The 22,347-nt window shown below is 41.0% G+C and overlaps 1 protein-coding gene across 1 annotated transcript; it reads left to right on the forward strand.

The window, feature by feature from the left end:
- The first annotated feature begins 572 nt into the window (after window positions 1-572).
- Window positions 573-22,000, forward strand: kif14 (kinesin family member 14). The gene is made up of 29 exons (XM_041935051.1): window positions 573-1,863; window positions 2,515-2,769; window positions 2,953-3,040; window positions 3,262-3,360; window positions 3,696-3,748; window positions 3,856-3,886; window positions 4,155-4,262; window positions 4,465-4,581; window positions 5,151-5,269; window positions 5,849-6,021; window positions 7,254-7,401; window positions 7,901-7,964; window positions 8,153-8,337; window positions 8,665-8,767; window positions 8,936-9,093; window positions 9,181-9,328; window positions 9,720-9,866; window positions 10,462-10,594; window positions 11,211-11,304; window positions 11,770-11,911; window positions 12,850-12,953; window positions 14,390-14,490; window positions 14,726-14,956; window positions 15,355-15,542; window positions 16,056-16,208; window positions 17,078-17,200; window positions 17,356-17,430; window positions 19,937-20,087; window positions 20,667-22,000. Exons 1-29 carry the CDS (start codon window positions 809-811, stop codon window positions 21,038-21,040), a joined length of 4,920 nt encoding a protein of 1,639 aa, XP_041790985.1. The 5' UTR covers window positions 573-808; the 3' UTR covers window positions 21,041-22,000.
- The last annotated feature ends 347 nt before the right edge of the window (window positions 22,001-22,347 follow it).

Below are 22,347 nucleotides of genomic sequence, written 5' to 3' on the forward strand. Positions count from 1 at the left end.
TCAAAAGGTGCCTCAACTGGTCAGTTCTAGGTCAAACCTGATGTTGGTTATCTGAAAAGTGCCCTGACTCTGTCCTACCTCAGAATAACCTCTAGTCATGATCAGCTTAGAGGGCCAAGAGAAACAAAACTTATGTCTGAAGTTTAAAGAAGTATATCAAATAGTATATAAAGTCCAATCAGTCTGTGATGCATTTTTTTTCCATACTCAAAATTGAATGTAAAAGTTCAGTCTTTAACCCATGGTCCACCTTTGATCCTTTTCTTGAGTTTTTTCACCCTCAGCTGATGGAGGTTAATATATTTGTTTTTGTTTGAACATGGAGTCTTCGTCACGTTTTGTAACGGCACAGTGCTTAGAGGGGAAAATGTGAGTAACAATTTTTCCACAGGGAGAGCCGGTTACATTGATTCTGTACATGTATGGCTATAGGGTAGTATGTCCTTGATTGTGCTGCCACCTAGCGCCAGTTTCGGGTGTCAACAGTCTAGGCAATGACGTGACGTAACGATTTCCAAGGATTCAGCCAATCAACTGTCACTTGTGAACTCGGTTTGAAATTGAAGCGGGAGATGGCGGAAGCGAAGAGGGTACAATAACAAACAAAAGTAGTTCTGTTCACCTGGACACAACTCATTTTATATTCGAATGGATTTATTTTCACTTTTAACTCACGTACCGAGCCGCCTGTCTTACAAATGTTTCATGCCGTGTATTGTAGGTAGAAGAGTCAGCGGAGTGGAGTTGCCGTTAGCTAGCTAACCCGTAAGCTCATTTTAACGTTTTTTGGTTTTACCAGCCGACTGCCATGTCGTTATTTAGTGTTCAAGCGCGGAAGCACACAGCTTATTATGACCATCTAATGTCAACACCAACACCCAGGGCATCGGGCAGAGAGCGCCTGGTCGAGCTAAAAGCAACAGACACAACGCTGGGCAAAAGTGAGATAACATCCGGAGAGTCGGCGTGTGAAGACAGCAGGTCATCTGATAAAAGCCGGCAGGTGAACAGGACCTATGTCATCTCTGCGCTGTCGAAAAGCGGCAGCGGGCAGCACACTCCTCACCGCGGCCGACTCACTCTGCAGAGGAGGTCAAGGAGGAAGACCAGGGGTGAAACGGAGGAGACGACGATGGTTGAGAGCAGCCAGAATAGCACACCCGCTCCGGAGAAGAGACTGACCCTGCAGCGCAGGACCAGGACTCCTTCAATGGATAAAAGCGCGTCCGGACACCGTGGGGTCAGCGGCTCTAGCCTGCAACCGACGCCGAAAATTCTTAGAGAAACAAACGGCAGAGCACCTGTTTTATTCAGGTCTACGAGTTTAAGAGAAACTGCATCTAAAAGAAATGGAAGAGAAGCTGATGTGGATACCCAGAGGAGGCCGACGCCCTCCTGCACTTCTTCTTACTCCGCAAGCAGGCAGCTCGAGGAGCAGGCCCAAACTTTTAAAACTCCGACCAAGAAGACCCCGTTTGAGAAAATCGCCGCCAAGAGAGACGTGTTCGAGAGGCTGGCAGGTAAGGAAGCCCCTAAACTAGTGGCAGCCAAGTCCGCAAGTCTAGAGAGGCCCAAATTCCGAGCACAGCAAGCGGAAGACACAAAACCCGTCCCGGTACCTCGGGCCAACAAGGCGCCCACAGGTGTGCACAAGCCTCAGGTCGCGCTGCAGGTGAGAAAGACCTCCACCTCGAGCCAAAAGGGAGACGTGACCCAGACCAGGACCTCCACCCCTGCTCCAGCTCCAGCAACTACCGACCAGTCCCTCTCCCGACCCAGTGAGGCTCTGAAGCAGCAAGATTCATTCAAGATGGAAAACAGTGCAGTGACTGTTGCAGTACGTGTACGCCCTTTCAGTGCCAGGTTTGTGATGCAGTATTTGCCTTAATTGATGAGTAAATTGTACAGGAGTAGATGAGGGTTTGGGCCTCCTGCCTAATTAAACCCAACACCATGTACCAATAATGATACGCCATGGTGTAGGTTAATCAGATCTTGCCTTCTTCTGAAAGCAGGTCAGTAAAGTGTATCCTGGACACACAAAGACAGTGTGAAAGCAGACAGAAATTTACTTTTTGGACAGAAATATAGGAATGTATTTTCCAACATGTTGTAATGCTGTCTGCACAAAATGGGAATGAGTCTGTTTACCCTAGATTTGAAGCAATCAATCAATATGTCAATGGACAGAGAAATAGTCAGGAACTATTGTGATTATTGATCAGTCGTTGAAGTCATTGTTCAAGCAAAAAAGCCCAAACATTTTCCAGTGCCACAGAGAGTTGTGTTGACAAAAGAAACCAATCTGATATCCTCACCTTGGACTTTAGGAAATTGGAATGAGCTGTTTTCTGACATTTTACAATCAAATGATTAATCCATAACCGATAATGAAAATAATCATTGGTTGCAGCGCTGTATAACCAGCTGTGTAAGCATTATCTGGATACTATATGGAAGTGCTCAGATTTATGGTTCAAAGAAAAAACATCTTTATTTCTGCTCTATCGTTAGGGAGAAGGCAGAGAAGACCTTGCAGGTCATCTTCATGAACGGTCAGGAGACTGTTGTCCAGCATCCGGACTCCAAACAGAGCTACTCCTTCAACTATGACTTCTCCTTCTGCTCGGTGGATGAGAGTGACCCCACCTTCGCCAGCCAGCAGACGGTGTATGAGACACTGGCCAAACCTTTGCTGCTGAGGGCCTTCGAAGGATTCAACACCTGCCTGTTTGCTTATGGCCAAACAGGCTCTGGGAAATCGTACACGTAAGTAATATTTGGTTTTGGTTAATTACAGTCAACTATGCTCCACTGATTCTCCTCCTCTCTGCTTTCTTTTTTTTTTGGCTCTTAAAAAGCATACCCTGCTAAGTGCATATATTGGGATCTGTATTTTAATTAACCATCAGTCTACCATCAGTTTGATCTATTTGAATTGATGTTATTTAGGATGATGGGCTTTGGAGAAGAGGAAGGAGTAATCCCGCGGTTCTGCCATGAGCTTTTTTCTAGATTGGCTTCCATGAAAAATGAAGAGGTAAAATCTTTCTTACAAGTGTTTATTCCTGGTTAAATACTTCTAATTAATTTGATGTTCCCATACTTGTTTTTCTAGATAATTAATTCTTACAAATGTCTTAAGGCTGCAGTTTTTCCTTTAGAAAACACTCCAAAGATTAAAAGACTTGAGTTTGTACATGCACAGTCCTTTTTTCCCTGCTCATATAACTCATTAAGTGATTCATTTTTATATTTCAGGTCAAATGTCATGTAGAGATGAGCTACTTTGAAGTGTACAATGAGAAGATCCATGACCTGCTGGTGACCAGAGATGAACCAAACCAGAGGAGGATGCCCGTAAGTGGTTTGCAACTGACTGAAACTACCGTTAATTTTTTAAATTGTGCTTGTATGTACGTCATGTTTTACTTGCCACTGTGGCCCGTAACCCATCCTAATTTTAAGATTTTGTTAAATATAGCTTACTTTTAGTGAAACTGGCTGCTGCATTTTCAGACAAATCCGCACTGTTATCTGTTTGAAAAGGGTAAGTCCAGAGGGCACAGAACATCTCCTCATGATCACAGATTTTAGAGATGCATCCTTGGTAATAATGCCATGGTGACATTGGTAGGGCTGAATAACCTGAATACATGCAGACAAGATAAAACCCTGTCAATTTGTTTTTCCAGCTGAGGGTGAGGGAACATCCAGTCCACGGGCCCTATGTTGCTGACCTCTCTGCGTGAGAAATCCTTTTATTTCTTTTGCTGTACTACTGTCCAAGAAATAGCAATGAAACATTCTTGAATGGTGATTTTCAGAATTGCTCACTTTGTTATTTCTTCACAGGAATATTGTGAGTTCTTACAATGACATTCAGGTAGGTTGAAACTGCTGTCAGTATATTTCCTTCTTTTGGATCCTCAGCCTTAAGCTGATGCTCTTAAGAACAATGTTGAATGATTGAGCAGGTCAGGGCTCAATGATAGGTAGACTAAATGTATTCAGTATTTTTGTCTGGAAAGTGCAGTGCAAGCACAATAGAGATAAGTAAAGTTTGAGCCTCAAAGACACATTCAAAGTGAAGCATAGAAACGAGAGATTTCTCACTAAGAGATTCAGTAATTATTCCCGGTGTCCCTCTTTAGGGTTGGCTAAAGCTCGGCAACAAGCAGAGAGCCACAGCTGCTACAGGAATGAATGACAAGAGCTCCAGATCCCACTCCGTCTTTACCCTGGTTATGACCCAGACTCAGGTATGACCTCTCGACATTACTGTATGTCACACATCAACCCACCAACACAAACACACACACAAACAAAAACTCTTAATAATGCTGAGAGTGTGTAAATTATTCAGTCCCGTCTTCAGTGACACAGTGATAAACTTGGGGGCGTCATGTGTTGAAACTCAGTGTTGCACAGCTAATCAGTACATCCCTGTGTGCTTGTGTGCAGACTGAGTTTGTGGAGGGTGAGGAACACGAGCACAGTATCACCAGCAGGATCAACCTGGTGGACCTGGCAGGCAGCGAGCGCTCTAACTCGGCTCAGACAAGTGGAGACCGACTCAGGGTACGCACACACGCACACACGCACACACACACACACACACACACACACACACACACACACACACCATGCTAGCCTTTGATAATTTTGCTAATGCTACTCATTGGTGAGATTTAACTTGTGTCTATTTCATCAATGATTTCCATCATTCTTAATTCAACATTGTTGTTTGTTTTGTTTTTTTTACTTTTGCTCAGATAAGATTATTAAATATCATACGAGCTAAAGGTTGTTGTTTACAAGTTATTTGTCATTAAAAGACCTCACTTTGAGTCTGACAATTAATGATGCCCATTTTTCATTTTGGCATTTTGAAACCTAAACAATTACTTGGAAAATAGGCTACATGAATCAATAACAATCAATAATCATTAGCTGTGTTCTCAGTTAATTCTTTGACATTTTGATTCTTAGCTTTCGGTTTAGAAAAAATCTGGTTATACACAGATCCATTTGCTCTTTATTTGCTCCTCTGTTTGTCTTGCAGAGGGTGCCTTTTGTATATAACACACACAACACAGCATGTACTTATGTAAATCTCAATTATGCTCAATTTTACTGTGTCGTTACAGGAGGGTGCTAGCATCAACAAATCCCTGCTTACCCTTGGCAAGGTCATCTCTGCCCTGTCAGAGCAGGCACTGACCAGAAAGAAGGTCTTCATACCGTACAGAGAGTCTGTCCTGACATGGTGAGGGTCACAATGCTTGTACACTGTAGCTATTGTAGCGCATGCTGTTTATCTTTGTCTATCTCTTTTATTATTATTTCTTTAAATTACAGGGTTTGTGCGAAGTCTTGAAAACGCTTGATTTTAACTTGTGTTTTCAAAGTTAGGAATATGCTTGAATTTGAGTTTATTTTCTACATAATCTGGTGTTTTATCTATATAATCACTTATGTAAACCAAACATTAGGGTAGAATAAACAAAGCAACAATATACATTGATTGCTGTGGCTGTAAAGGAGTTCTGTAAACTTTATTTTTTGCATTTGCATTTATTGTACTTGAGATGTGATGAGAAAGGCGTTCAGAGTCTGGACATTTTTGGTTTCGGTACCTTGATAGTGATTTAAATGTACTTGAATTTTACTTAAAAAAAATGACATTAATTCATTGTAAATGGGGGCAATTAGAATTTGTATGACTGAAAAGACAATCTTGCCAAAATATATATTTATTTTTTTCTGTAGCTTATAGTGGTGGAGCAGATCTCATTTCCAGGAATGATCCTGACCAAGTCCCATTTGTTATTTTTGTCTTCCGCAGGCTGTTGAAAGAGAGCCTCGGCGGTAACTCCAAGACGGCCATGATTGCCACGCTGAGCCCAGCGGGCAGCAATGTGGAGGAAAGCTTAAGCACTCTGCGCTATGCCCAGCAGGCCCGCACGATCATTAACGTGGCAAAAGTCAACGAGGACACCAGTGCCAAGCTCATCAGAGGTCAGACTCTCAAAATATCCATGTTCAGTAATCTCTGTTGGACTTAATTGAGCTCTGGCTTAATTTTGTTGCATTATAACTGCAATAAGCTTTGTAAACCAGCTTTTTTAGGCTAAATCTAAACAGATGTAATAAATAGTAAATTGTTTAATTGTGCTTTATCAGTATGTTTGTCAACCCGCTGCCTGTAGCTGAGTTTTCAGGGATTTTTGCACATACACTTACAGTGGATGTGGCTGAGGTGAGTCCTTGGCCACCACTGACTGTAAACACGCACGAAAAAACAGATTTTGCTTCTGACATCAACTGAGGGGAAGGTGGAACAGGACTAACAAAGCACCTTGCTGCCTTGGAAAAACAATTTTGGTCTTAAAGAGATTTTTTTTTTCACTGTAGTCTTTCAGTAGTTATGTTCATGGCAGTTCTTTGTGAGCCTGAACATCTGCCATCCTACACAAACAGCACCTCACCTGTTTGTCCTTATTCACTGGGCTTCTCTGCACCGACCAGAGTGGCCTTACAGGTGTGAACGGAGCATGTTTCTTAATTCCCCAATCCTTAGTAGCTTAATAATGTACATACATTCACATCAACTCATTTGAATTGTCATTCACTCTGTCTTTCTGTCCGCTTGTCTTTTATCTTTGTCTCTGTATGTCCATCTTTCGATTTGTGTCTTGCTCTTGATCTCCTTTGCTCTCCTTCTTTTCCGCATACCCTCCTCCTGTCCATCTATCCATCACCAGCTTATTCACTACCCAGTTCAATTAAGGCCTGGCCCTAACCTTGCCTCCAGGCCATATTTATGCACTGTCAGTTGCACATGGCGGCTAACTGTCATGCAAGTATTATTTTTCATGAGATGATTGCGCTGCTGTTTGACGTTTTTAGCAGTAAGGGGAGCTCTTGCTGTGGATTTCTCTCACATCACCTGTCAGTGTGTGATACTCAAAGTTAATATGACCCAACCATTATAAATCAGGTCAGTGTTGCTCAGTAAATTGTCTTCTGTAAGTGACATTCAAAGGGTTCACTGACAAAATCTGAATACTTCTGTAGCCCCTGTTAAAGTCATGTAGCCCCCGTTAAAGTCACACCTTTTCATGACTTTTTCATGTAATTCCCTGCAGTTTCATATTGACTGGTATTCATTCAAGTGTAGATTTCCTCTAAACTGCTTTTATATATGATTACTTTACAATGCTTTTTGGGCAAACTGTGTGTGCTTTCAGAGTTGAAGGCTGAGGTGGAGAAGCTGCGAGCCGCCCAGATGAGCTCCCAGGGCATCGAACCAGAGAGGGTCAGGCTGTTCCAGCAGGAGATCTCCGCCCTGAGGAACAAACTCTGTCAGCAAGAGAGAGAGATGGTTGAGGCCAACCGGTCAGTGTGTACTGCATTAAATGTGACTTTTTAATTTTGATTTATATGGCGTAACAAACTCAGATATGATCAGTCTCCTTTTTGAGGGGGTCAGAGTGAAAGCTGCAGCAGATTTCAGCAGCTCACCTTAGTAGCAGTGATTTTACATGTCCACTCTTGTCACAGTTATGATACTTTTGTAGCAATGTACATGTGTTTGCATGTATTTGGCAGTTTTCACCCATACATATTGTTTTGTTTAACTCATCTTCAATTTTTATTATTCTGTACAGGAGGAAAAAAACGTACCATTCAAATGTTTTCCTGTGAAAAAGCAAAACAAATGCTCACAATAAACAAAAACATTTTATAAGTCAAGGTTGATCTTTTCCTTTTGATAAACTTTAGTCAGTGAAAGGTTCATAAATTATTGAGTAGGGGATACATCTTGGACAATCATAGTAGAATTTGATCTCAGGTGATTTACGTTTTTGTTCTGTTTCATCTTGTTTTCTGGCAGGGCATGGAGAGAAAAACTGGAGCAAGCTGAAATCCGCAAACGTGAAGAAACCAAAGAACTGCAGGTTTTTTCAGCATGAGATTTATTTCCATTCTCTTACATGAAGTACTTTCAGTTTTACTGAGTCAAGGCTGTCATCCACTGTGTCCGACAGAATAATAATTTCTTCACCACGCTGTGGGAAATATTCTTATGTCCACGCACGTGTAACAATGTGTGAAAGAAGTGTTTGGAAACGGTCTGTGTTTTCAGAAAGCAGGTGTGACTTTCAAAGTGGACAATCGTCTTCCTAACCTGGTGAACCTGAACGAGGATCCCCAGCTGTCTGAGATGCTTCTCTACATGATCAAAGAGGGTCGAACCACAGTGGGCAAGCTCAAGTCTGAGTGCAGCCATGACATCCAGCTGACAGGAGCCCTCATCGCTGAACAACACTGGTAAGAACAAACCGCTGCAGACCTTTAGAAAAGCTAGTGTGGCAGTAGAGATTGAATCTGATATAAACAGTAAAATAGTGCTCTATGTGGTCTGTTTGCGCTCTTGTACGTGTGCTTATTCAGCAGACGTGCACCACTGCAGTGCGATGTTGTTTTGATACTTAGTCACATTTAGCTTATTAATCGTGATCATTGTTATTTTTTTTTTAGGACTGAATGTTATTAGCTTTTCTTATCTATCCAACCATTTTGCTAATCTAGCTATTACCTCTTATTGTTTTGGCTACAGCAAACAGCCAACATGTGTATTTGTTTCGGTTTCTTTAGTGTTATAACCAACATCCAGGGTACGGTCAGCATCACTCCCATGGAAAACGCCAAAACCTTTGTTAATGGAAACCTCATATCTGAATCCACTGTCCTACACCATGTAAGTAGATCAGGAAGATCCCCTAAGCCAACTGAAGTTTAGCATTATACTATGGAGTAACTTACAGTAGAATGTGTGGCTTTCTTTGTGCTAATTTATAATTTGCTCTAAATTAAATATGGCTAACCTGTTTATCCATTTGACTCTTCTCCACTCTGTGGCTTCCAGGGTGACCGGGTGATTCTCGGTGGCGACCACTACTTCCGCTTCAACCATCCAGCAGAGGTGCAGTCCGGGAAGCGGGTGTCATGCTGGACAGGTGCAGGCGATGGCCACAAAGACTTTGAATTTGCCAAAAATGAGCTTCTGGCAGCGCAAAGAGCTCAGTGAGTGTAAATGACCAGATTAAAAAGTATTTGCACATGCTAATGATTAAAATCAGAACCCCCTTAAGCCATCTTTGTGTGTCCCAGGCTGGAGGCAGAAATTGAAGAAGCCCATCTGAAGGCGAAAAAGGAGATGATGCAGGGAATCCAAATGGCAAAAGAGGTGGCCCAGAAGGAGCTATCTGACCAGAAGGCACTTTATGAGGACAGGATCCAAGCTCTGGAAAGACAGCTGGTACACAGAACGTTTTTTATTGAAACAATGAAACTTTGTACTTTCTCTCCGTGGTCTGGTTACTTGGTGTTTCTCTTCCATTTATGGTCATTTTCGGGGGGGATTGTGACGGTTAAATGATGTCCAATTGAATCCAATAACAATAGTTATGAGAAAATGATTTACAAGTTTTTAGCAGTACTGCTTTTGCAATTATTGGGAGTCAGCTTTCAAAACGTGTGACCAAACTGACAAAACTACTATCACAAATAGTATATTCTCTTAAACCTTGTTTATTAAATTGCCTTATTGCAGAACCATCAATTTGTTTTTGTCATTTATAAACTTTTGTATATCCTTACACCCCACAAATTTGTGCAACCAATACTGAGTCATGTCAACATTTATTCAGAACGGGGAGACTGAGCGGAAGCGTCAACAGGAGTTGGACCAGCAGAAGGTGGCCAGCCAGATGGCAGAGCTGAAACTGGCCAAGCGGGAGCTGGAGCACGAGGTGGACACCCACAAGACCCGCCTCCGCCTGCACGTGGAAGCCCAGGTCAGATTTTAGGTTCCTGGATTTTTTTTTTCTGCTGGACAGGTTTTGTTCTGTCAATAAGGAAAAAGAAATTCACTCCCACACACACAACGTTGTCGATCCAGCTATTGATGTCTATAAGCCTTTTCAAAATATGTGAATCTTAACAGTTTTACAGGTCTCATTGCTTGCCCTCACACTGATGAGCTAATCCCCCCTTTTCTCCTGGAAGAGAGAGCACAGTCAGACAATTTTGTCTAATACAGGGTAATGGGTGGTAGAGTGGCAGTATCTAAGAGAAAATCTTAAACCGATAGTATTTCATTCAGCTTTCAACATTTTCCCTTTCTTGATTCTCAGAAGTCAGTCCACAGGAAATCTGGGTAATTCCTGTAACTCTAAATGACACCATCTACTTCATTTGCTCATTCTCACCATTTCTGATGATCGCATAATGATCTTGAGTAGCTTAAGCAAATATGCTGACACTGGGTTTTTTGTTTAACTGATGGACCATTTGGGATGTGTTTTGAGTCGTGGTGGAACTTGGCTTGAAGCATAATGTTTTGGCCTGGTGATTTTTAATATTGTGTATATTACCATGATTCACTCACAGGCGATGGAGGAACACCGTGTGCGTCAAGTGAGGATTGTTGAGGCCCTGGAGGAGGAGAAGAGAAAGATCAGCAAAGAGGTGGAGGAGATGCAGAGGAAAAGAAACTTAAGGGAAAATCACACTCCCCATAATGGTGAGAGCTTGCAAGTCACTACTGAGCACATATTGGAGTTAGGAACCACAGTGACAATTCACACCACGTAAGTTCATTTATTGTGAGGTAGTTTACAACTCTCATATGGATGGCGGTTATTCTAAAGTACCACTTTACAATGTCTATTAAGAATTTAAATCCAACTTATTTCCATAATGCAGCAGAAAAATCTTAAGTAGCACCACTTAACAGCACTTAAAAATACATTGTATCTTTGTATTAGTCTTTTTTATTGTTCTCCTCCCCCTGGTCTGTGTATAATGCTGTATGTTATTTCCATTTCATTTAGTGTAAGTAGAAAGGGAGCTAGGCATGGTGTTCCCTCAGGAGCAGCATATTGGCAGTGATCAAGTGTGATCCCTAAGTGTGTAGAGAACTGTTTCCGAGACTGACTGAAAATCAGATGTTACAGTTAGAGCAGTATAACATTTGGTACTTGGTTCAAGTACAACAACAACAATGAACAGTTCTTATTGAATCTCTTCTATCCAGTGCTATTAAATCAGACTGAAAGAAAGACTGTCTACACCACATGCAATTTGACTTGGGCCTGTTGGCTCTGGTGAAGTTAATGTGTTTCATTTCCATGTTGCAGTCACTCCACAGTGGGATACCATGAAGTTGTCCCTCATGATTGAGGAAGCCAATAAGATCAGTGCTAAACTGAGGAAAAACACAGTCTTCAGCAGGTATGAAATGACATCAGGCCTCAGTTAACATATGATGTGATTTATTATACAGGTTACAAGACCATCAATAATCAAACATATTGAGATGTTGCATTCATGTTAATAGGCCCTGTTTGAAAACATTTGGAAGTATCCTCCTTCTTAAAGGCAGGGTGAGTCATTCTGGAGAAACATTGTTGATATTGGCATTTCTCCATCTTCATAATGTAATTACACATTAGCATGCCAGTCCCTCCATCTCCTCCCATCCATTTGTCCCCTTTCCCTTGTCCTGTGCACCAGTGCGAACGCCACCTGTTGCTGATTGGCTGGAATAGCGTTGTGTGGCTTGGTCCAAGCCACTTTCACCCACTTGTACCCAGATTCTGGAATTTGAAACTCAGCAAATATCAACAGTCTGTCTCCGGAATGACTTAGTGCACGTTCAAGATAAGCCAATAATGATTTGCCTCTCTTGTGTCGTAGACATGAAAGCTCCGACAATGACAGCCTGGAGCAGGGTGGTCTGCTGCAGGTGCGGGTTCAGAACACAAAGCTGGGGATCTCCACTTTCTGGAGCCTGGACAAGTTCCAAAACAATATGGCTGCCATGAGGGAACTCGAGCAGGTCTGCCTTCCATCAGCTATGCCTTTTCAAGCCATCACTTTTTTTGACTTAATGATTATTTTCACGTTTAAAAACACATAAGAAGTGCAGGTTGTCTCGAATTATCTGAAACCTGGCTAACATGATGAAAACGAGAGTAAAACAGAGCTGATTACTGGTGTGGAAACAGCCTGGATGGTTGTAATGATGGTTTTAAAAATCTTAAACATACACAGGGTGCTACACATGCTCAGTCATGAGAACCTTGACCAGGCAGAAAGGACCCTGTGTGGTTTAACAGGGCCCTCCACCTGTCTAAAGACCTGCAGACCAGATGAATTTGAAACTTCTTTCCTTGTGCATATCTGCTGATCAGAGTGTTTCTCAGTCTTTCAACAACTTTTCTTAGATGGTCTCAAGCTACCTCTGATCTTTATTTAGAATAAAGGATGCAGAGAATATATGGTTTTAAAGAAAGTTTTAATAGAATTTTATTGGACATTATTATTGGATATTGTGTATAGGATCAGAACAGTTATGAATTTAATAACATCATAAACCTATTAATATCCTCCAGGATCTTGTAATGATGAAAATCTGCAATGAGTAGACTCATTATGAAGCTGATAAACTATAAACAAGTACCATCAAAATGCTTGAAAATTTATAGGAAGCTTGTGCATACTTATTTAATTTGATCAGCGCTCTAATAAGCTGATGTACGATGCCCGTGGAGTGAAGCATATCCAACCAGCAAACCTGTGTGTTCCTCATTCTACATATTCAGTCTGACATCACCTCAAGTGCAATTGCCAATTTCCCAGCCGTTTGACCTTATTTACAGTCCGGAATGGGTTGTTTTATGCCTGACAGAGGGATGCTGCCTCACCTTACTGTGCTTTTCTCATTAAGTTGAGTAAATGAGACTGGGCATGTCAGAAATAGTTTACTCTCCGCAGGGGGATTCCACCTCTAAAGATGACGATGTGTTTTATGACCCTGATGATGAGTGGGAGCAAGATATATCGGCCTCCTCTGCTGCCACCTCCTTCTCGCGCCGAAGGTAATTATCCAGCTCTTCCTCTCATCTTCCTATCCATCAATCCCTCTTTCCAGCACCCACCATTTACATTAGATTTCCGGCACTTGATTGGTATTCTTCTCCAATGACTTGAAGTGTGTAAGTAGGCAAGTGCTCACAAACACTTACAGCAAGCTCCTGAAGGAAGTGCAGGACAGTCTCTCTGCAAGTGTCCACCTCATTGTTGTTTACAGAGCCAGGGCTTGGGTGGACAGTGCGTGTGGGTCTTAAACCCACAGCCCTCTTATTCAACTGAACACACAGCCTCCTGCACTCTTTTAATGTGAACAATGTGTCAGGCAAATGGATGCATACGGAAAGTTGAAAGGTATGTGGATGGAACATGGAACAAATAATTTTTATAAAACAGTTTGGAAGATTTTGGTTATTTTCACAAAGTCCTCTTAGTTTCCACCAATGTGATTTACAACCTGGCACGTACTTTTGACGTTCAACACATCCTTCTTTCTCTCACGAAAAGTTGATGTGAAGTTGTTGCCCACAGAATATTTCCCTCTTTATTCTTTTTCCTCTGTTTATTAATTTCATTTCCACAAAGGCCAGGCCAAGGGGTTTAGAAAAGGAAAGGGCACTCTGCATTTCTCACTCACTCTCAGCCCACAACCCACACACACACACACACACGCACACACACACACACACACACACACACACACAGCCCATATGGTACATGCAGAACCCCCAACATTTTCCCCTCACATTGTTGTTATTCTTGTCAAGCATGTTTACGGTGCTCCTGGTGGTGCCTGAACTACCAGCAGACCCAGCCAATTGAAACATGGCACAGGCTCTGTGGTTCCTTCATCCTTCTCTCTCCATTAAACCCAGGTCTAAGCCTTATGGCCACAGTCAAAGCTGTTTACTGACCTTCCCTCCTGTAGCTTGTTCATCATAATCCAAATCTATTCTCCTTCTGAACTCATTTAACCCTTTTACACATGAATTTCACACGCGTCTTTGCAAAATAAAACCAAATGCTTGTCTAAATGTGCCTCTTACGCACTTAAAATCAGATTAGCATAACTATGTCCAGAGATGGTTACAGAAGCACGTCAGCAAATAAATTACAGTTCTCAGGTCCAGTAAGCAAATCCACACAAATGAAAAACGGAACAGGCAGTACACAGAGTAACACACTTCAACAGTGGTTCATTTTAAGAAGTATTGGGACAACAAACTTGCAGACAAACCTTGAGCTGCAATGAGTGTAATGGTTTTTGCATCCGATTTCGCGCTCAACAGCCTTAGAGAAGACACCATATTAATTCTAAGCACACTGGAGGTCGTTGTGAATAAAAGCATCCACATGCCTGATAATTATTTATGAATTATGAATGTAAATATAAAATGTTGGTAGTGTACTCACAGGGTTTTGCCTCTGGTTTGTTTGGCATCAGGAGCAGGAGCTTGTTGAAGAGCAGGAGAATCTCAGGGCGTCTCTACGAGATCCGGGTCCATCCGATTCAGAGCCTCCACAATGGCTCCTCACAGTCTTCTGGTAAGACACTGAACAAAATTTCATATGTGCAGCTCTCTGAACAACACCATATTTTGAATATCAGACCAAACATTTTACACATTAAAATAAACGCAATGATTAAGTGTTATTCTTGTGAAAGTAAGACTTGGTGCTAAACTTGATTTTGTGTCAAATACATTTTTACTATGAAACAGCATTGTAAATATGAGCTCATCCATGTGCACACCCCAACTCTTCACTGTGTCTGTCCCAGGGTTGATGGGTGTGGTCAAACCGCCCTCCACCCATTCCATCAGCACAGACTCTGCCATGCCCGGCATCTGCAAGGAGTTGATTGGCCAGTCAGTGGCCCGTCTGCGTGGTTGTAGTGGGACGGAGGAAAGCCTGGCAGACAGGCTGGCCTCTGATCTGCACCTGGTGTATGCGGCGGTCCAGACCATATCTGACCTCTATGATGGCCTGGATGATGACAGCCAGGAGAATGGTGAGATTCAACCGAAAATCCAGACTTTTATGACCGAGGAGAGAAGCAAGCTGATGGGAATCCAAATCAATAAACAAGCTAGGGCTTTTGTTTAAATATTTAATTCATTGATAGCTAAAGTTCACAGTTTACTATAGATGGGTAACAGCTAGAAAACTCTTCAAATCACTTTGCATTTTATTTTTCCTTGTAGTTCTCTGCACAAAAATCACAAATATGATTCATGGTTTTGGGATGAGATGCCAATTCTTTCATTTATTTAGCTTCAATAAATATCAATATTTTTTAAAGAAATGTAATTTGCAGTCTTCTTTCAAAGGCTCAGGATTACCTTCTCTCTTTTTCCGCTCTGCTGTGTAGGTGAACCAAACTGCTATTGTCTCTTTTTCCTCTTGCAGTTTTTGTGTGTAACTCGGTGGCCCAGACTCAGCTGGTCAAGGCCACCACAGCCATAGAGAGCGCGGTGTTAGTTACCATGCAGTGGTTGGCCAGCGTTAAACCCTCCTCCGGCCTGCTCTACACCATCGCTGAGGAGCTCAAGAGCCAAGTCAAGAAGATGGGTGGATTCTTCCAGCTGATCATTCAGGTAAACACAAGAAATTAGCACACTGCATTAAAGGCCACACGGCGACATTATACTGTGCTTTTCGTGGCATTTACAGTTTTTAAATTAGATGAAAGAGATTGAAAAAATCTGAGCTGAGAAATTATTTTCGATTTAGTGTAGTTTTGATGGGGTGGCTAATCAAAATGCACAGCATTAATTGACGTGTCTTAGCTCTGAGCTGTTTGAGCTCTGTCTATGGAAATGACCAAGCAGAGGGAATTCTCAACCTTGAGCCCCAAACAGAACATGAATATATGGAAAATAAATCTAAATTCCTTACCAGCCTCAGCACCTAAACACCCAGTTTTCCTCGCTCACTCCTGATTTTTCACATTCTCTAGCATTTTAATTTATTTACTGACCCTTCAGACTATGTCGACCGTTTTGTTGGCTCGCTTGCATTGATTTACTGTTAAATAAATTTTAATTCAACCTGTTTGTTTGTGCTCACTTTTGATGTTGACTGAAAATGAAATTTTTCTCCACACGCAGGGCTGTGAATCTGAGATCACATCAATGGTAAAGGAGGCACGGAGGAAGAGCAGTCAGTGCCTGGATGCTGCATTGCTTGCGCTTGGCCACCTGGCGGCAATGACAGGCATGCAGCTGAATGCTATGGAGCGGGGTGCCCAGGCCACAGGCAAGGTAACACCACCATTAATACCACAGCAGCTACTATCCATGTCAAAGCTCAGGGGTCCACAGTAATCAAGCCCCCACTCTACAATACTGGAGAATGGAATATTAGCTGTGTGGATCTCAGAGTAAGCAAGCACATTAGGGGGTGGGGAATTATTGAGCGAATTAAGGCTATGCCGTGTTTGATTTGTTGATGTGTAAGTGCAGTAGTATATTATCATATTATGCTGTTTAAAGACATAGCAAAGAAATGTTTAGAGCTGTCAGTCTAAAGGTACAACATTTAGTGCCAGGAGGATGACGAAGGACATGATAACATTCTATTATACTGTCTTATGTTCACTTTTATTGAACTCTGTGATTTGCATGTATCTACACATATTTCTATACTTTCATTAGTTTTTTACTTTCATAAAGCAATCACAACAACCACAGGATATATCATAAGCAGTGACAACCATCATGGCTGAACAAAGAAAGACTGCCAGAAACTACTGTGACGGTATTATATCACAGTATTTCATAAATAATTCCACTTCATTTTACTCTGTTACCAATGAAAGGGAACACAACTTAAAGTCATCTGCCCCGTAATGCAGGTTAATTAGTAAATGTCATGTGATTCATTCTCGGAGCTATGTGTAAAGTAAAGGTTATCCAAGCTACTGCTCTGGTTATTTAATTGGCTTCAAATGAAGCTCATCATTCACACATTTGCTCTTGACTGTCCCCCTATATTAATTAGCTCCAGCATGAGGGTCTACGATAGAGCTACTCGCCACATTAGCATGCTAAGTTCAACAGGCTAACCAGCAAAATAAACAGTAAAGCAACATAAAAATGATTTGTTATTGTATGATTATATCTTTTTTCAGCAATCCCTTGTCGTGTGTCTGGTAAAGGGGACCAATAAGGGCGTCATCTCTCTCTTAGAGGAGAGCCTCATCATCATCAGAGAAATGCTGAGAGAGGCTCAACTCGCCTACCCCAGGAACCCAGTAAGAGATCATAACCTGGCTGTCATTTGTTGCAGGGAAATGGTGTTATCATGATTATATAACTAGATTTTGGGTTGATAATTTACTCTCCATAAAGGTGTTTCTAAATATTCTTAAATGCAGTTTCACCATTCATAATCCAACTCTGTTTATAGATCCTGCAGAGCCTAAAATCCAAGACGCTTGACTTAGCCCAAGCTCTGCAGAGCTACATGCATTGCCAAATCACGGTGAGTTCCAGCAGCAGGGCCAGCTATAAACTACTAGTTATGGTAACATTTCTAATTTCTGCACATCTTTTGAACGTTTTTTTAAAGTCTGGGGAAACTAAATCTTGATATTTCCAATTACATGGGTGTTAATTGTATTGTCCTCTTGAGAAATGTTACACCTCAGTACTTCCCTACCATACGCTGCCTTCTTTATTTCCTTGTGTCAACAAGTTTTTCTGAAGACTCCTGTATTGTAAAATCAACTCAAATATGGACTGCTATGTTGTGTTGTTTGAGACATTTATTATGTAAGTAGTCAGACTTCAGAGAAAAGGTGACATGATGATGCTTTAGTATAAGAAAAATAATAAATTCAAAAGACTTGGAATTAAGTTAGAAAACTAGCCAACGCTACCACTTTCTAGCTGCAGTTTTTGTGTGGATGTCAGGGCTGTACGTTTTTTGCACATAGCACTGGTGCTACATGGTTTGAAAATTTTCTAGAACATGCAACTAAATTCTTGCACAAGTATAAAACATCTGTTACCATCCCTAAACAACCACAAGTGGTGCAGTTCATCACTTAAACATGGATGTGTGTGTGGTAAAGGACATTCATGTTGCATAAGGGGCATCATTCAAATCTTAACAAGAAATGTTTTCAGACAACTCTTTTCTTTATTTTCCCATAATGGTAAATTACAAGGACATGACCTCCTTGCTTTACAAAAACATCCATGCATTGTGCTTCACATGAGCAGTACAAATCTCAGTAAATGTATATCATCATACATACCGTGTTTAATTCATACTGAAGATACAGTATCAGTCTGTAAAGTGTTTCTGGTCTCTTATTAGTGAGTTACACAAACAAATATGAGAAATGGTATAACAACTAAAAGCTAGAAACCAAAAGATTGCTTTGTTCTTCAACAGAAATCAACAGATTTAAGTCACTGGCCACAACTAGAGTCTGTCGGGAGACCTCACTTAATAAGATATAACAGCCATCTATTTGAGTCTTTGAGCATAATGTTACACCAGCATACTGGTATCACAATATTGTCTAAACTCGCCTAGAATAATTTATTACCCTTTACTTTTTTCGTGATGATTCATATTCCAGTTTGCTGAAAAATGTAAGTTTAGATGAAAATTCTGAAAGTTGGCGTTAAATATTATCAAAATTAAAGAATTTGATTAATGACATTAGCTATCGGCTATCTGCAGATTCAATACTAAAACTGCTGGTATTTGTTTGGGTAAACTGTGGCTCAAAGACAGAATACATGCTCAGCAAAGCTTCCCCGGTTATGTAAAGGTTAAAAACAATCTTCCATCTTGACACAGGCTTAAATGTTACAGATTAATACCCACACCCACAGCAGCCCCGTTAAAGATGCCACTCAGCCTTTATTGCTCCTGTAAAGCTCAATGCTCTGTAGGCTTATCTCTCTGCAGTCGCCCCTTGACGATCGTTCAGGTAATGAATGTGTTGAATGAAGTGGCATCAGTCACAGCTAACAGGCTTGTTTGCCGTTATCTTAGCCACACAAACTAGCAGTTTCTTTTTTGTTAAAACCAATCATTGACACATATAGGCGCAGGGGCATTTTGCTGCCCACAGTGTTATTGTAGTCAAATAAACCTGAGTTATAGCCTGAAGGAGCTACTTCCATGAAACCAAGGACTGCACATGTGCATATTCACATAGGCCAATCTGTAAATGAGTACTGTAGCAGGCGTCTTTTAGCGATTGAACCAAAATTTTTGTCCTTTCATAGTTTGCAGCTCTTCTTTGATTAGTTATTCAAATGCTGGTATAAATTGGAAAGCAGTTGTAGTCATAATGCAATTAAATGAATATTTATATGTTATATTATTTAGAAAGAATGTAGGGATAAAACCACTTAAAGTTTATGATTAATAATTAAAGCAGGAATTATTACTTGCAGTGGTTAAAGAAGGTAAATTTAGATTAAAATGGTTTTGTACACAGCTGTGTGCTGGAGTAAATGCCATGGCTGAACAACACTTTCTGCTGTACTGCACTGAACTGGGAATGAGGCCATTAGGTTTATGTCATAGGAAGGACACATCACCATGGAAGCCCCGTTCACTTAGTGACATCATTTGTGTGTGTGTGTGTGTGTGTGTGTGTGTGTGTGTGTGTGTGTGTGTGTGTTTCTTGAAGTGGCTGTAAGCTACATACAAAACTAGTACTGACAACTAAGAGATCCCTAGTTAAATATCAATACCAGTTGGGAAAATGTAGCTGGGGAATATGAGGATAAGAACATTTGTTTATAGGTTGAAGTTCTACTAAGAGCTGCTTATTGGTTATCATTTAAGTAAGAGTGTTTTTTATTCATTATATATTGTGTATATTGTCCAATGTTATGATCTTAAATGTGTGTGTGTTTTAGTGATGTATTAGTTGGTTGTGTTACAGTAAGTACTATTTATCTGCTTTGTCTTGTGTTTGATTTTTTTTTTTTTTGGGTGTGTTCATGTTTTCAAGCAGGGGAGGGAGACTAACCCAGAGGAGGGGGAGGAGGGGGAGGAGGAGGCCTCAGCTTCCCATTTGCAGAGACTGAGGACTACAGCGACCAAGCTGTTCCAGCTGAACCAAGCCATCAGACAGCTGCATTCCTCCCTGTCTGCTGCCCTGCGAGGTGAAACTGACGTACTCACAGCCTAGATTTTTAGCTAAAACTCTTCGCCAGTGTACAGTACACATCCCTCGGTCAAAAGCAGTAGAAGAAACAGCAGGTCAGGGCCAAAACCAGTTGTTCTTGCTGTTTGTCCTTCATAAAGATGTTTTTCTCAACGCCCAGTTTACAGTATAATACAGCAAAGAGGCCACAATCTGATTTGTAAAACATCACTCATACATCATTTTCATTTCAATCAGTTGCATCAAAGTAAGTAGTTCTGTACCAACTTAACAAGTGAATAACTCCATTCACTAGTGCATTAGTGCTGTAACAGGTGCAGCTTTCGTGGGTGGCCTGTGCCAATCAAAGCTTATGCAATTGTATAATGTAACATTTATTTCTTTTCTCATCATCATTGCTATTACATCTGTTATTTGTTTATGTAGTAATTTTTGATTAAAAATGTACATTTTAAGACTTCCTATGGTTGGTTAGCTGGTAAAGTGGCTGGCAGCATGGACACCACCCTCAGCCAAAATTGACCAGATTATTGTTGTCAGTGTCACTTCTTCTATATGACTGTTGTCTTTCCTCCAGGAAAAGATAGAGACTCCAACCTCAGCAGCAGCAGAGAGCTGATCTCCTCCTCTGCCAAGGCTGTCGATGAGCTGATCACTGGTCTGTCCAGGGAGGGAGCACTGGCGCTGGCCCTGCAGCCTCCCTTACTTCAGACCATTGTGGCTGCACGAGACGAGCTCCACTCCGCCCTGCAGTCCCTGTCCTCCTCCTGGAACCAACAGGGAGCAGGAGAAAGCAGAAACTCTGCCGCTTCTGACAAGAGCACAGGAGATGAAATCTTAACTAAAGAGAGTGCTGCCACTCACAGCACCGATAGAAATCAAGTTGTGAATAAGATTGTGTACTCTCTCCCTCCAGGTTCGTTGTCCAAAGGCAGCCCACACTGGGTGTGATGTGCATTTATCCCCTGTGCTTTTCTTTTTGATGTGCTCACATCATGTACGATTTTACTGTAAAAATGATATTGAGAAAACTTTGAAGTAAGCCTCCTGCTGGTAATTACAGGTGGGTCATGCAGCAGACACTGCAGAGACTCTTTACCATTGCCATTCAAGTTGATAAAAAAAAAAATGTGGCATTCACATACAGCCAACTTTGCCTTCTAAATTTTAGTAATGTCTACATATTTTCATGGATTATTTTTTAATTACAAGGAAAATAATAAATACAGGCAAACATTTAATACATATGTAGACATTTCAAATCTACAGCAGTAGTTCCTGTCTTAGTATCACTTCTGATATGGTACAGAAAGCACTGCTAACAGTAAACCTTGATGGATATGGATGGAATTAGGAGCAGTAATTGGCTGTAAGGAGAATGTTCACTTATGCTGTACCAGGCCTTCTCTGTTGTACTAATTTTCAGAGGCCACTAAGTTATTCTTGGTTGCATTTTTTTTAATTAATTCAAACATGCAAGATTTTAACATGCAGCAGCTCAGGTAATGTTTTGGAAAAATAATGGCAGCCTTCTCCCTTTTCTCTGCTGTATGGTTTCTTTCTTGTGTGAAGATGTATTTTGTTTTCATATTTGCATAACGTTTTGCTCTTTGATGGTATATAACACTGCAACAATTTGCACTTAGAAGAGACTTGTATACTCTGTGTTTCTTCTTAATACACATAATACTCTCACAAAGCAGTGTTTATTTGTCCTTTTACTGTTTTGTAATACTTGTTGAAAAGTTGATATATCAAAATAATGTAGCAACTTGTGCTTCTGCAATAAATTCACGTGGCTTGATTTGACCCCAACCTTTCATATTGCAGGTCACTACTCAGTAAAGCGTGGACTCCTGGTGAAGGCTGCACCTATAAGATTTGTATTAGCTGTAACAAAGTCAGTGCATTGTAATTGGGGATTGTTTATTGTGTTTAGGAAAACATTCATATACACTGACCTTACTTGGGCTGCCTTGTAGTGAGTTAAATGCTTAAATAATTTGAAAAGTGTCCACAAGATTACACACTGACCTCTGAAATACATTTTGTTCTTGTAATTCACACTTGGTAAGGTATTATTTGTCTGTTGTAGATGGACTGTGAGACCTGCAAATTAATCTTTATACATGAATCTCACTGTGTTATGGGAATGGGAAATTAGATAAACGTAAGGCTGCTTCCATTAACTTGATTCACATTTATTTGTATATTATGTCATTGTGGAAGCCTCTAGCTTGAGTTGACGCCCTGAAAGC

Source organism: Chelmon rostratus, chromosome 4 (assembly GCF_017976325.1).
Source record: "Chelmon rostratus isolate fCheRos1 chromosome 4, fCheRos1.pri, whole genome shotgun sequence".
Classification (NCBI taxonomy): Eukaryota; Metazoa; Chordata; class Actinopteri; order Chaetodontiformes; family Chaetodontidae; genus Chelmon; species Chelmon rostratus.

Bases quoted from the DNA above. Each gene is read 5' to 3' on its own strand.
- kif14 (XM_041935051.1), top strand. From the start codon at position 809: ATGTCGTTATTTAGTGTTCAAGCGCGGAAGCACACAGCTTATTATGAC. The intron at 2,770-2,952 runs GTAAGTAATATT...GATGTTATTTAG, and splicing joins GGCTCTGGGAAATCGTACAC to GATGATGGGCTTTGGAGAAG. The intron at 15,543-16,055 runs GTAAACACAAGA...CTCCACACGCAG, and splicing joins TCTTCCAGCTGATCATTCAG to GGCTGTGAATCTGAGATCAC.